This window comes from Macaca thibetana, chromosome 12 (assembly GCF_024542745.1).
Source record: "Macaca thibetana thibetana isolate TM-01 chromosome 12, ASM2454274v1, whole genome shotgun sequence".
NCBI lineage: Eukaryota > Metazoa > Chordata > Mammalia > Primates > Cercopithecidae > Macaca > Macaca thibetana.
Window position 1 is genome coordinate 4,589,417 of NC_065589.1, and position 15,723 is coordinate 4,605,139.

General features: G+C 47.2%; 2 protein-coding genes across 2 annotated transcripts in view; both read right to left on the bottom strand.

The window, feature by feature from the left end:
• SCLY (selenocysteine lyase) overlaps window positions 1-14,755 on the bottom strand; it is a 68,113-nt gene extending 53,358 nt beyond the window's left edge. Inside the window, exon 1 of the mRNA XM_050751664.1 lies at window positions 13,927-14,755. Within this exon, the coding sequence (XP_050607621.1) occupies window positions 13,927-14,071 (145 nt within the window). The 5' untranslated portion in view covers window positions 14,072-14,755. The remainder of the gene's footprint in view (window positions 1-13,926) is intronic.
• The window catches only part of UBE2F (ubiquitin conjugating enzyme E2 F (putative)), a 166,367-nt gene continuing 155,054 nt past the window's right edge, over window positions 4,411-15,723 (bottom strand). Inside the window, exons 9-11 of the mRNA XM_050751685.1 lie at window positions 14,784-14,816; window positions 11,070-11,132; window positions 4,411-5,715 (exon numbers count right to left, since the gene is read on the bottom strand). Of these exons, the coding sequence (XP_050607642.1) occupies window positions 5,665-5,715; window positions 11,070-11,132; window positions 14,784-14,816 (147 nt within the window). The 3' untranslated portion in view covers window positions 4,411-5,664. The remainder of the gene's footprint in view (window positions 5,716-11,069; window positions 11,133-14,783; window positions 14,817-15,723) is intronic.

The following is a 15,723-nucleotide window of genomic DNA, read 5'->3' on the forward strand; positions in this document are numbered from 1 at the left end:
TTAAGCTACTACATATTTACTCAACAGCCAAAAATCACATTGTAGTAACCTGCTCAGTTACTGCAGCTGGCTAAGGCCTGTACTCCAGATGCTGACTCCTGGGAGAGGCGGGAATACATATGTGAGTAAGTGCAGTCCACACCCTTGGTGCTTCTGGAAGCTTGGGAAAGACGAGGATACTCAGGAAGTGTTCATCTACCTGTAAGAGCAGGAACAGTTTCATAGCAGTGGCACTGCATGAACTAAATCTTGAAGGAGTCCCAAGAGGGAGGCTGAGTGTCTTGGAAGAGTGGACCTCATCTCATAGCATGGAAGCACTACTTTGAGGCCAGGGTCTTCAGGGCAGTGGCTGGCAGGTGGACAGGGGCCCAGTGACAATGGGCTCTGTATGCCAGGCACAGGAATGCTTATTCTGAAGGCAAGAAGAAGAGGTGGAATGGTCAAAGGTGTTTCAGAAACCTCTATGGCAGTAAAGTGGAGAGGATGTGGGTGGGGAGGCCATCCCCACGGGTTTTAGTCTCGCCTGGATATCTCGCCAGCTCTTCCACATCCCACTGCCCTTCCTACAATGACCATGGTTTCTGTCACATGCCACTGTGACTGGTGTGGCAGAACACACGGTCATGTGAGTGGGATCCACGAAGTCACTGGGCTCCACCTGTGTCTTCTGGTCTATCTGGGGCTCCTTGCCACAGCACTCCCCAGGGATACAGGTTTTCTCTTTTCAGACTAACTTGAGGCGGAAACCTCTCAGGAATAGGAAAGGAGACTACTGACCCACAGGGCCGCACCAGCTGCAGCTCCTCCACCTCACCATGGTTAGGAGAGGGCAGAAGGACACAGGTGAACGGGGTCACTGAGGTTGGAAGATGTATTTTTAGAAAGGGATATCTGGTAATATCAATGACTGGTTTGACACAAAGTAATCTTTCAACATTAGGCATCAGGGATGACATAGGAGTGATGAGCTGCTAGGAACATCATGAAGTTGGACACTGAGGTGATGAAAAACCAACACTCAAAAATACAACAAATACAGACAGAGGAGGCCTTGTAGGCCACAAGAGCATCACCTGGGCATCACCTAGATTATCAGAGAAGGGGAAACACCCATACATGAACTGTGGACCAGAGGCCCAAGGAAGAGACTAAATGGAAGTGCTAAGTCACTACGGCTACTATGTAAGTCTCTCCTGGTTACTGGTGCCCCCCTGACAAGTATTTACCCCAGTCAGCTGTGCATGGAGGCCCTGTTCACAGGTGTTCTCTTCCCCAGCATAGGGAACTCTTGGGGCAGGCACTGTCATTTCCAGTTGGCCCTGGCATAAGCTTTTTTTTTTTTTTTTTTTAAACAGTGAATTTACTGGAAGAACTCTGGCTCAGTGAATTTGCCAATGAGAATCAACAAGGCCTAAGCTGAATTTTTTGAAGACATCATTCAGTTCTTTATCTACCTGTGTGAACAAATAGATATTTTAACAATGCAGGATCCCCAAATGCTCCCATCAGTGGGTTTCTTGAAGAAGTTTATTTTTTCAAACCACAATTCTTTCAATAAATAAATTTCTGTAACCCATGGAAACCTGGGGTAAGAGAGGTGGCGTACACAGGTGACATAGACGCCTCTGAACCAGCCCCTCTCAGCTGTTCAATATTTTTTATTTTAGGCAGGGCTATAGGAGGGAGGAAAGAGGGGAGTGACAGTTTTCTCATTTTTCAAATTATTCTTTGGCAAAGAACGAGTTAAACATTTTACTAAGACTATGTATCAACACTTTACTAGACTTATTTTATGAATAGTGAATGTGTAGCAAACTTGAATTTCCAAAGTGAAACATATGGATGAAAGTGAAAGCTGGGTGGGGTGGCTCACATCTGTAATCCCAGCACTTTGGGAGGCCAAGGCGGGCGGACTGCTTGAGCTCTGGAGTTTGGGACCAGCCTGGCTAACATGGTAAAACCCCATCTCTACCAAAAATACAAAAAATTAGCTGGGAATGGTGGCAAAAGCCTGTGGTCCCAGCTACTTGGGAGGTTCAGGTGGGAGGATTGCTTGAGCCCAGGAGGTGGAGGTTGCAGTAAGCTGAGATTACACCACTATACTCTAGCTCCAGCCCGGGTGACAGAGTGAGGTCCCATCTCAAAAAAAGAAAAAAAGAAAGTGAAAACAATCCTGAATTGATGGTTTACATCTTCTTGTTGGAATTCTTACATGAAAAAAACACAATCTGCTTGATTTGATTATTGGCAAAAAGGGTGATGTTAACAGGAATATGAGACTTATTTTGAAAATCTCTTAGGGAATAAGAAGGTTCTACTTAACAAAGGTAAATCAGAATGCACCAGTAGTGCCGTGGGTTTTACGGAAGAAACTGGAACTGATTTTCCACAGCAGTTCTTTAAGTAAGTGGGGGTGGGGAGTGGCAGCAGAGCAACCCCAGGAACAGCAAGTGGGGTTTGTTCACTGCAGACTGTGACAGATTTTTGTGATCACCACCGCCTGGGAGTATGCCCTCTGGGATTTTATTTTTCTTTTTTGGGGGGTCTAGAATCCAGCAGAAGGGCTATTCAATCTTTCTGCTGCCATAAGAAAAAAAACATGCTGGGCCTATCACCAGATGGCCTCTGAATGGGCTAGGACTCTGCTGAGACTGGCCTAGCTATGAACACTCTTGTGTTCTACACCCCACAAGGTCTTTCCAGACAAGTGTGCAAGTAACTAGAGACAGAGGAAAATATGCACAGGTGCTTTGAATCATGTGAACAGCCAAATACTAAGGTACATGATCCTTTAAAAGAACAGACATTCGCAATGTTTTAGCTCCTGAGCAGCCTCTCAGGCCTCCCGTGCTTGGAGATGAGGGCAGATGAAGACAACCCTAGCCCAAGACACCCGCTCCCTGTGGTCTGTGCTCTGCGAATAAAGCTGATGGAAACACCACAGACGACGACGAGTGGGAGAAAAGGTGAGGGGCACAGCTGAGATCCACTTTCAATATCTGAGTAATACTCTTGCCTTGGCTCCTTAGTAGAAAGACTGCAAAGGGCTGGTCACCTGCTGGTGGTTATTTAGGGGAAGATCAGAGGTAAGATGTGAGCCTTCTTCTGAGGCTTACCCTGGAAGTGTTTCCTTCTAGGAGTGCTTGAAAAATATATAGCTTACGCATCAAATTCTAAGCAATAGTCATAAGGACCCTCTGGAGTCCAGCCAAGGACCAGGATTCAGGAAGCAAAGGTTCTGGATGTCCAACTGGATGTCAGAGCTTCCCAAGAGCTTCAGTTCCCCAAGGGCCTGCCCACTCCCACCTATTTCCAGGACTGGTCTTTTGGCCAAGTCTAGGGATTCCCATTCCCTGACAGATCAGAAATCACCAACTAGTACCCGGTTGGTTGGGGGCATATGCATTGGAGCCAGAAATGTGACTTTGGCCTGTGAAAGAGGGAGGGGAATGCCAAGAAGTCAAAAAGTCTGGAAGGAAACCAGGTCCCACAGTCACCCAACAGATCCCAAGGGCCCCACCGGCCAAGCACCCAGGACACCAGCTACTTACTGTGATGGACCGCATCTGAGTGTGCTCCTAAGATGGGGTGTGTGTGCAAAATATTTCTAGGGGATTTCCACTAGACAGAATGGGATGATTCAGTTATCTGGACATTTTAAAAGAATTGCTTAATCCCTGATAACGAGCAAAGTGATTTTCTACTGTGCAGATACTTTGATGTTAGAATAACTGATATTACCACTTTCAGTGTGGTCCAGAGGGCACACTGTCTTTCACGTACACTGCATAAATGTTTCCACTGGACAGCAGGCACTGGCATTTCTCCCACAGAAGTGCTCTTCTGAAAAGTCCTGCATCAACACTTGCACCACCAGCCGGGGAACTCCAGGGAGCCTGAGCAACTACTATGGGATGTGCCCTGCCTTGGGCCTGGGAATGGCACCAGGCAGAGAACCTTATTTCCTGGGTCACAGGAGGCAGGAATTAGCTGCTGGCCTCCTGCCCTGACTAGAGAGGATGCCTAGTGCTCAGCCGGCAAGTTCCTCTGACACTAGGCAGAGGACAAGTGTGAAGCTGCAGTACCTCCCTCTCCTAGGCCCTGAGAGGCGAGGATTAATGTGTCTCCTGGAAAAGCCCCGAGTTCCTGAGATGCCATCATTCTCTTTATCTAATCTCACCCTTCCTGCTCTGTGTGGCCCGTTAGCCAGGTGCCACCCTCAAGTCTAATGGGTGCAAAGACAAAGCAAGGCCTACATTCCTCACCTGCTGGGTCTCCGTGACAGAATCTCCGTGACTCAGAGATTCTATAAATTAAGAAAAACAAACTAAACCCAGTAGATGGCAGACAGGGGAATCTAGAGGTCTAAGGAAGCTGGCAGTTAAATCTGAGCGTTAGGCAGGCAGCAAATGAAACTAGACAGACATTTATTTTGCGTTTGATTTCACTGGTTCAAATGTCTACATGCTGGAGTAAATCCATTTGCCTCTCTTCAGGGCTCTTCCTCTGCAGTACATTAACCTGGCCGAGGATGGCATATGCCACTGTTGACTCTTGGTCCTCCAAGGCCTAGGAGGCTCACCCCACAGGCAGGGCCTGAAGCCATAGCAAACTCAGAAGAAGGCCATAGGTACAGTCTCAGTGACATCAGACATTAGGCTGATTCCTGAGGCATCGCTCCTGTCTCCCAGGACAGCAGGGTCTGATGCTCTGGTAAGTAGCTACCAGGTCACAATCACATGACCACTGCAGAAACATCAACCCCAGCTGGTCCAGGTTCCAGCCAGTTTCCTCTGGGCAGCATGTTACAATGGGCTCCCTGCCTTTTTGTTTTGATCATCCAAATCTAGCTTCAAAGGGCTCCAAAACGTCCTCGCCACATCTGGACCTGAAAGCAAGAGCTGATTTTTAAGAGTGAGATTCTCATTGCATTTGGACAAAATGAATAATGTGCCTTTCATATTTTCTTTGTATTTCTCTTCAATAGTTGCTTGACCCAACATCTTTCTGTCTGCTCTATACAATGAAAATACAAACTAAATGAGAATAGAAAAAATAATTAAAGCATTAAATTGTACAAATTACAAATCTGTTCCAAAATATACTTACATTAAATAAAATACGCATTTCAATAAGAGATCTACAGTGAATGACTATGCATTCTGGGAAGCTTCACAACATCTAGGCAGGGCCAACATTCGTGAAAAAGCTAAGAGATTTTGCATCCAATCACAGTTTGTAGCGGGTATCTTATTGCCAATCTGCAAGTTACACTGAACACATCATTAGCATCGCTTGTGCAGAAAACCAATTTTGTTTGGGAAAAGGGAAAGCAAGCTCTGGCCTCAATTTTGAGTTCATTACAACTTCTTAAAAATTTCACCAACAGCCTATACAGTACAAGTTCAAAAAAGTAAACATGTTAAGGTAAGCAGACAACTCTTCAGAAGCCCAAACACATTTTCTTGCTGTATTTATGTTGAATTCTCCATCTACAATGAGCAGTCATGAAGATGGTCTTCTTCAGGGCAACATGGTCACAGGACTGGGGCAATCCAGGGGACTGAGAGGGAGCATGAGGACGGGAGAGGGGGCTACCTCTTGCTGTTTCACGTTAGAGACAAACTGTAACACAGTCCATGGGCCTGCAATCGTCCCCTTTTATCATCTGGCATAACGCTTGATGTAGTCGTCCACTTTATTCCGGAAGTCCTCCTGTGTAGTAAGAGCATTGGGGACAGAAAGAAGAACAGGAAGAGTGAGTGAGTGAGTAAAGCAGCGCTTCAGGGACAAGTCAGATCCACCAGCACCAAGGCCCCCTGTGGTCGCCAAGGTGGTAGAAGGACTGGGACCTTGCGGAGTCTGAGTGCCATTTGCCACGACCTAGGTGCCTACTGCATGCAAGACACAGTGCTGGGTGTGCTGAGCAGGGGAGCATGCGGAAGGCCTGAGTGGGAGGGACCCTCAGGGGGCACCTATCCCTCCTCATTTCCAGACGGGGAAAGTGGAGCCCAGAAAAGTGTGGTCAAGGTCACAAAGCCAAGACTTCTTTGGCCACAATGGGTCTCAGCCACAGCTACTGCTCTCAGGAAGACCCTTGTTTCTGTATTTGTCTTGCTAGAATGATTTCCCTGGATGCTGCTACCTATTTAAAATGTGCCTGCTCTTCACAGCCCATGTACAGCCCCCCATCTCTTCTGGGCAGGATGACTACACCCTGCCCAGAAGAGAGCTGGGTGTGCCACAGAGCTCCATCCTCATGCATTGAAGTGCAGGTGGCCAGTGATCAAAGGCGGTGTGGACCTAGGAATCACCCCAGGCCAGTATGGGTGGAACAATCTCAGATCTGGGCCACTGTCAAGTTTATCCCTGGATCTGGTATCCCCAAGGTTACGAGTAAAATCCCATGGGATTGTATGAGCCATAAGGGTGACTTGGAGCTCTTAACCCTCTCACTCCTACAACACAGCTGCTGGGTCTCGGATGTCCCCGCAGGATCACACTGCTTCAGTCACATCAATGCCATGCAGCCCCCACTGCACAGGGAACACAGCACAGTTACCACAGTTCTTAGTGGGCATGAGTTCCATTTCCTTAGCTAAGCCTCAGTCCTCCTGTCTAAGCCTCAGTCTAGCCTCTTTGCTGATTCCACTGCATAATCCCGACACCTGGCAACGTGCAGGGCGCACCCAGGTACTCGGTGTATACCTCGCTGCTGCCATGATGCCCTCTCGCAGGGGAGACCCTGCCTGGAGCATGGTCCTGGCCAGCTGGGCACCAGGTGCCTGCCCTCCTGCCACACCCTTGATTAGCACAGTGACCCTTTCCAGGGCCGGCAAGTTCCCAATTTGAAGCTATGGATATGGTCCCATATTTTCTCTGGTCTCAGGGTGAGAAAGTGGAGTGCTCTGAGTCTACCCAGGTGCCTCTGCCCTGCCAACTTCCCTATTTATCTACAGGATGGCGTTTGGAGCCTCCCACATGGGCCTTCACCCCGCAACAAAGGGGAGCTGTGCAGAAACCCTACCTGCCCTTTTACAAAACCTTCTCAAGGCCATTTCCACAGTCCCCAGAGCCAGACAATACTGTCAGCTCACAAGGACCCTGCAAAAGCTTACAGGATGTAAAATGAAGATCCCATAAATGCCCCGCCTCTCCATGTTTCAGAGGACAAAAGACGCCATGTACTCTTAGTTGCCCTGTTCACCTCACCCAGCATAGAGCCCAGCATCCATGCCTGCAGCAGGCCCCATGCTCCAGCCTCTGCTGCCTCCCTCCTCCTCTTCTACTGCAAGGGACACAAAGCACAGGGCCCAAGTGAAAACCACAGACTCTGGAGCCACACAGAGGAGGATCCAAGTCCTGGGCTCTGCCTCTGACAGGCTACTCAACCATGGCGAATCTCAGCTTCTTGGCAGCTGTGTCCTCAGCAGCAAAACAGGGATCATAATGGTATCCGGCCCAAGGGGCTGTTGTGAGAAACAAGTGCACTCTGTGTCAAGTGCATGGAAGCGCGCCCGGCTCCTACTATTCCATTCCTCTGACCTGCGCCAGTCATAATGGCCTCTTTTCTCTGCCCTGACCTCTGCAGCACGTTCCTGCCTCAGGGGCTTTGCACTAGCAGCCAAGGTTTTCTGGAGCGCTCCTCTCTCACCACCCGGCCCTCTGTGGCCCGCTCTCCACCTCACATGCTATGTTTGTTCACCTATTTTTTTCATTTTAATTTTCATCATTTTTTTTTTTTTTGAGATGGAGTTTCGCCCTTTTTGCCCAGGCAGGAGTGCAATGGTGCAATCTCAGTTCACTGCAACCTCCGCCTCCTGGGTTCAAGCGATTCTCCTGACTCAGTCTCCCAAGTAGCTGGAATTACAGGTGCCTGCCACCACGCCTGGCTAATTTTTGTATTTTTACTAGAGACGGGGTTTCACCACGTTGGCCAGGCTGGTCTTGAACTCCTGACCTCAGGTGATCTGCCCACCTTGGCTTCCCAAAGTGCTGAGATCACAGGCGTGAGCCACTGCATCTGGCCGTGTTTGTTTGCCTATGCTCCGCGTCCTCCTGCTGGAATGTGTGCGCCACAGGGACAGGGACTGTCATTCCCAGTCATCCCGAGCACTTCGCACCTCCCCTGGCATATAAGTGGCCACCAGCCAAACAGGTGATGAACGAGTGGACATAAGGAAGCGGCGCTCAACAACTGTGACTACTGCTCCGCATGAAGACGTGGGTGGGGCTGCGGCACTGCTTAGGCTTCATGTGGAGGCATCACTGGAGATATTAGGTCCATTTTACTGGGGCTAAAAGTGTATCAGTTGCAAAGTCTTATTTCATACAAATCAGGAATATGAAATCTTATTTCATACAAAGAAAGGTAAAATGGAAGACATCTCTCCACCTGGAGCTGTGGGAGTGCCCCTATTGCCATCACTTTCTATCTGACAAGGCTTGGTCCACAAGGGCTAGTCATCGCCAGCAACAGCAGACAGGAGTGCAGCCACGAATGCCTGCAAGGGGTGGGCCAAGGGGCACATTTGCCCAGGGCTTGTCAGTGCAGTACCAAGCCTAAGGCTTTGCTAGACAACACAAGCCCATCAGAACCACTGACAGACGGCAGGAGTCAGGGACTGACCGCTCTCATGGGGAGCTGTGGGCACAGGGCTGCCTTATACCACTGTTATTTCTCTTGAGGACCCCTGCTGCCCCAGCCCTCAAGACAGAGCTCACCTCCTCGGCAGAACACCAGCCTCAGTAGATGGTCTGCTCTGCCCGCCTGCTTGCACTGCACCGCCCACTGTGCCTGCCACTTGTTTTGTGAGTCTCAGCAGGATGCATGCTGGGTGGCACTTCTCTCGCCTCCCTGTCGGAGGTGCTCCTGCCCACTCTTTGGGGCCGTGGTCAGGCAGCACCTCCTGGTCTGAACTTAGGCTCAAGACTGTAGCAAGGACTTGGCAGGGCACATTTCAAATGCCCTATTCGGTCGTGCCACATAGTAGGTCTAACTAACATTAACGGAAGCCAAGGCGCTGAACATTCTGCACGATGTCTAGAACTAGCTAGGGGGGTTTTAGAATGGTGTTCAAAGCTACATCAGGTCGGGTGCAGTAATCCCAGCATTTTGGGAGGCTGAGGCGGGTGGGTCGCTTGAGGCCAGGAGTTTGAGACCAGCATGGGCAACGTGGTAAAACCCTGTCTCTACTACTAAGAATACAAAAATTAGCCCAGTGTGGTGGCGCACGCCCATAGTCCCAGATACTCGGGAGGCTGAGGCACAAGAATTGCTTGAATCTGGGAGATGGAGGTTGCATCTGGAGATAGAGGTGAGCCAAGATTGCACCACTGCACACTCCAGCCTGGGCAACAGACTCTGTTTCAAAAAAAAAAAAAAAAAAGCAACTTCAGCCAAACGAACAACAGTGGCTGACTGACTGCCACAATGGCAAGGCTGCCACAATGGCAAGGCTGCCACAGGGAATCTGGTTCAGGTAATGGAATGTGAGGTTCTACCACCAAATCCAGCCAGAACCCTTCACCTAAGCTGAGCTACCTTGGTGCCAGCCACACATGACCTGCCTCTGCAGGCTCCTGCTCCATGTGCTTTGCACTGGGCCAATGTTAAAGTCATTTCAGACCCCCTTTCCTGACAGCACTTCCCCTCCTCAAGGCTTGTATGCTTTCTTTTATCAGACAGTTAAAACCACTGCTGCCTTGCTACTCAAGCACAGTGGAAAGGTGACATTCACCGACTATAACTCTTTCAGCTTGGTTTTGTTGTATTTTTTTCTTCCCAGTGAGTTTTAATATATTGTTTCTAGGTAAACTGTCTTCCTTAACAGGTGTCTTACTGGAAGACCTCAATGTGGCTCCTGAAATGAATGACCAATCATTTATGCACTGCATTAGAGGAAAAAACCTTTTAGAAGAGGAATTGAAGATTAAAAGTAATGAATAGGGGGAGCTCTCTGAACCTTTACAATCTCAGGGTACTGCCCTAAAAATTAAATAAATAAATAAAAATTAAAAACAATAATGAATAGGATCTCATTATTTTTGGGTAAAAATCAAAGTCAAGTTTGTATGAATGTGTATGAGCTCAGCAAAAGGTGTGGAAGGATAAGGTGGGCCACTGGAGGTCAGGAGGGTGCTGGTGGGTGTGACACCGTCCATTCTCCTTCTCTGTTCCTACCATTTATTTATTTATTTATTTAAAGATGGGGTCTCACTCTGTCACCCCGGCTGGAATGCAGTGGCACAATCTTGACTCACTCAACTTCCTGGGCACAAGCAATACTCCCACCTTAGCCTCCTGAGTAGCTGGGACCACAGGCATGTGCCACTATGTCTGGCTAATTTTTGTAAAGACAGAGTTTTGCCATGTTGCCCAGGCTGGTCTCAAACTCCTGAGCTCAAGCAATCTGCCCACCTTGGCCTCCCAAAGGTTGGGATTACAGGTGTAATCACAATGCCACCATGCTAGTGCTATATCTGTTTTAAATTACTCATACTAAATTCTACTAGGAAATCACATCAAATAAAAAGCATTTCTCAGCTGGGTGCCGGGGCTCATGCCTGTAATCTCAGCACTTTGGAAGGACAAGGCAGGAGGATCGCTTGAGGCCAACAGTTCAAGACCAGCCTGGGCAACAAAGCAAGACTCTGTCTCTACAAAAAATAAAAGTAAAAAAATTAGCTGAGTGTGGTGTCATGCACCTGTAGTCCCAGCTACTCGGAAGGCTGAAGTGGGAGGATCACTTGAGCCCAGGAGGTAGACGCTGCAGTGAGCCACTAATACAACACTGCACTCCAGCCTGGGTTACAAAGTGAAATCTTGTCTCAAAAAACAAAACAAAACAAAAAACAAAAAAAACAAACACACACCAATTCTCTCTAACCTTGGGTAAAGCATTTTCCTGAGGTTACATACATTTACTATACCATATTGTTTACAAACTGCTTTGAATTCCAGCTTTGCATCCCACCACTCTCAATTTCTCATTTATCCAATCAAGAAACAGTAGTAATCATCTTTGTGACAAGTACATCAACCTAGAATAAGCCTGTTCCTGGCTCACCTTGTCCCGCAAATGATGTTCTGCAGCTTCAATATTCAGTGGATCATCAAAATTCAAAAGATCCTTAAAAAGAGAGAAACTTAAAGTAAACACTGGAAGAATTGCTTTTCTGCTGTTAAAGTCTTCTTTTCATGGCACAGTAAGAGAAGTCTAATTAGCAAATGGCAGACCAAACTGAAGAGCTGAGAATCCCACTAAGAACTCAAGTGCTTGTGATATGGAAGTATCGAACATGTGGGCATTTTTTTCAAAATGGTGACTGACAACTGACTGAAAGAAGTCAGAGATATGTTGACATGCAGTTCTACAAAGTTTGGTGAAGACGGAGTAAACTGCAATCACATTCATTTCTGATGCTATTTGTGATAACTGGAGAATGAAAACCACTCTCATTAAGCATTTCCAAATAAAAATCCCCTTCTTTTCCATAAAAATTATATTTTTCTTTTGTTTTGTGATTAACAGCTTTGACTTTTTGAGCCCATGGGTTCTCTTGGGGCCTTCCCTGGACTTTCCTTTCTCTGCTTCACCAAGCCTCCCATGCACAGTCAGTAGGGACGTCTGGAACCCGAGCAAATTGCATGGCAGTGTCACTAGGCTCATGTCCCCAGACTCAGGAGAGGGTGCCAGACCCATTCTCCCCTAGAAAAACACTGCAACGGCTATGCCCCTCAGTCCCAAGAAGCACTCTGGACTTTGGACCAAGGCCGCATCTTATCTTCACACTGCTCACCCCTCTTGTTGAGAATCAGAGGGGCTTGCTTGGCCGGGCATGGTGGCTCACGTCTATAATCCCAGCACTTTGGGAGGCTGAGGCGGGTGGATCACCGAGGTCAGGAGTTTGAGACCAGTTTGGCCAGCATGGTGGAACCCTGTCTCCACTAAAAATATGAAAATTAGCCAGGCATGGTGGTGCATGCCTATAATCCCAGCTACCTGGGAGGCTGAGGCAGGAGAATCGCTTGAACCCAGAGGAGGATGTTGCAGTGAGCCGAGATGGCACCACTGCACTCCAGCCTGGGCGACAGAGCAAGACTCGGTCTCAAAAACAACAAAAAAAGAAAAAATCAGGGGGCCTCAATTTGTCCTTATGATGAATCATGGCTTTCTAACGCAGGCTATAGGATGGATCATCGTCAAGACAACCGTATTTCTCTTCAGGAAGGACGTTAAATTTGGGGACAATGTTCCTGGAGATTAATATGGCTGTGACCATTAAAATGTTATAAAATAGCAAAAAAACCCTGTAAATCTCTATAGTCATTCACAGTTGGAAAATTAGATTCCAAGTCCCAGAGAAAGGCAAAAATGTAAAGTACATTATTAGATAGACTGTATCAGACACACAAAATTTCTTATCTTCTTTACTGTATATTAGACCTAAGATAAATGAGTTGATCAGAATAACCATTAAAGACTTAATTAGCAATTTTGATTGGCTTTTTTAGAATTTACTGAGAGCACTTAGAGATGGGAAGTTAGTGTGGCTATAGCAGATTTCTCTTCAATTTTTTTTTTTTGATTTGAGATGGAATTTCGCTCTTGTTGCCCAGGCTGGAGTGCAATGGTGTGATCTCGGTTCACTGCAACCTCCGCCTCCTGGATTCAAGCGATTCTCCTGCCTCAGCCTCCCAAGTAGCTGAGATTACAGGTGCCCGCCACCATGCCTGGCTAATTTTTTGTACTTTTTTTTTTTTTTTTTTTTTAGTAGCTGTGAGATTTCACCATATTGTCCAGGCTGGTCTCCAATTTCTGACCTCAGGTGATCTGCCAGCCTCGGTGCCTCCCAAAGTGCTGGAATCACAGGCATAAGTCACCGCACCCAGCCAAAAAATTTTTTTTTAAGTCCAAGGAGTCAGTGTTTCTTTCCTCCCATTAATTCCCCTGCAGCAAGTCGCCAATCAAAACCTACTCAGAGCCAAGGAACCTGGGACAGACATGGTGGGCTCCAGAAAAAAATCATCATGGTGGCTGATGATAATGACGGCACGTGGGCCCCTAGAAGCGCCTGAGTTCACACCTGTTCTCTTTGGCTCTCTCAATCAAATCTAGAGATGCCAAGGCTCAATATTACAATGGAGCACAACGGCCAGACAGATTTCAAATTAGGCTCCAGAAATAAAACTTCATTCACTTCAATGAAAAAGCCAAAGACAGAAGCAGAACAAAGTGGCTGAGAGCAGCAGAAACTGAAGTCCAGGTCTCCATCAGGTATGACCTCCCACGGAGATTCAGGGAGATCCTAAAATCACTGGAAGTGCGTGGTTTCTCTGCTTGTGTGATAGACATTCACCAGCTAACATCAGACAGAAAGACAAAAGGTAGGCAGGGACTCAGTTTAGTTTGAGGCTCTGCTTTTGCTGAAGATAAGAACACTGTGCCCTCAGATGATGGGACAAGGAAGAGCAGACCCGCCCCTAGTTTAACTGAGTCCTGCAGGTGCCTCTGCTGTAGGCAACAGCCAGTGACCCACATGACACCGGCTAGGAGGATGCTCCTAAAACAGCCCCCTGGCCTGGGTGGACTATCCAAGATCATAGAGGCACCTTAGGTTTTATCAAAATAGCAAAAACTTTTTTTTCACAAACAGATCTCTGAAGCTTATTTCTTTAAAAGCACCTTTATGAATTAAAAAGTAAAAATTCAAAGGAATGTATAATATTGTATTAAAAAAATCCAACCAACAGCTTTTAGCTGAGTCCATTTAGCCTCTTCCTGCACTAGGGCCATTGTCTGAGAAATGCTATTTCCTGAGAACAGCAAACTTCAGCAGCTCATCACTGACAAAAAGACAACAACTCTGAGGTTCTGGACTCGTGAAAAAGCCTTCAAGGCTGGGTAACCACAAAATCATCCACCCCAACCAGGACACCTGGGAGGTGACAGGGCCACTCCTTGGGCTGGCTAGTGTAGCCACAGGCACAGACATGGACTGGGCCAAGTGACCCCAGGGTAACAGCCACCCTGCTGGAAGGGGCTAAGGCAAGTGGAACCAACCTCATCCCCTAGAAACTGGGGTCAGCCACCTCAGCAGGGCAGAAGTGAGACTGCTGTGGCCCCTGCCCCAGATAACCTCCCCACGTGTCACTCCAAAGGCCCTTCATTCCCCACCTCACTGTTCTACTTCTGACTCATAAAACAGAAACAGAAAAAAGGGGGGTTATTTTTTCATTTATTATTTTTTTTAGAGACAGGTCTTGCTATGTTGCCCAGGCTGGTCTTGAACTCATGGGCTCAAGTGATATGCCTGCCTCAGTCTCCCAACGTGCTAGGATTACAGGTGTGAGCCACCATGCCCAGCAAGCATGTTTTTTGGGGGTTTTTGTGTGTATCTGTCTGTTTTTGAGGCAGATCTCTGTCACCCAGGCTGGAGTACAGTGGTGCAATCTCAGCTCACTGCAACCTCTGCCTCCCAGGCTCAAGCAGTTCTCCCACCTCAGCCTTCCAAGTAGCTGGGACTACAGACGTGTGACACTATGCCCAACTAATTTTTCTATTTTTTGTAGAGACCGGTTTTGTTACGTTGCCCAGGCTGGTCTTGAACTCCTGGGCTCAAGTGGGGATCCGCCCAAAGTACTAGGATTACAGGCGTGAGCCACTGTGCCCAGTCCACATTTCATTTTTTAACATGGTTTTGTGTTAACGTTAATGTAATATCTAAAACCAGCAACAAGGAAATCGAGAAAAACTTGGGATTTTGATCACTGTACTTACAGTAAACAAAGAGTTTAATCCCCAAACGACATCCTGAAATAAAAAAGAAAACAGAAAACAAGTTTCAGGCCATTGTGCACCTGTATGCATGTGTAAACCCATGATCAAGAAATATGCATTGTACTGTATCAAAACCTGTCTTCAACATGGCTTGTTTTTCTCAAGATAGAAAATTAAAATAACTTGTCTTCAAGTGTAACAACAAACTCTGGAAAATTCAGAGGTGAGCAGTCTCAGGTAGTGAATATAAAATCAAAGACAGCATCAGCTGCCCTCCCAGTCAGACCTGACAAGCCTAATCCTGCACGACAGGGCCCGCAGGCCAGTGTCTGCATAGGGGCTCTACCTTGAATCACCTCTTAGCTGTTACCACCAAATATGGTTCTGACTTCTAAAAAGTCACCTTCAAAATAAAGTCTGTTGTTTTTACATCTACTGCCCCTTGCGGTTGTAGATAAGTTAATTACACCTTATCCTATTAAGTTTTCTTAATGATTTTGCGTTATTTAAAGAATAATGGAAGATTCACAATTCAAGGATCAGAGATTTTCATTAAATAAAACTGAAAGCCAGAGTTGTTCTATCTGTACTGACTTGCCATCTGTGAATCACAAATTCATTCTCCATTTTCCTCTTCATCAACTCAAGAGTTTCGTCCTTTTTAGGCCTGTTCTCACGCTCCTCCCCTACTCTTTGCTAGTTGGTAATTTTATTTGCCCTTCTCTGTTTTCTCTAGTCCATCAATCCATCCACCCACCCATCTCTGACCTTCTGATGTGAGCCAGGCTTAAGGTTGGACTGTGGGTGAAGGTGAGCCCTCAGCCTGAGGAAGGGGGATGGACAGGTGGGCAGGTCAGCAGGCCAGCACTGCTCACGAGACGTGTTCCCCAGAGCACCCACCCTGGGAGGAGAGGCTCCAGAGGCAATGACAGCCATCTGA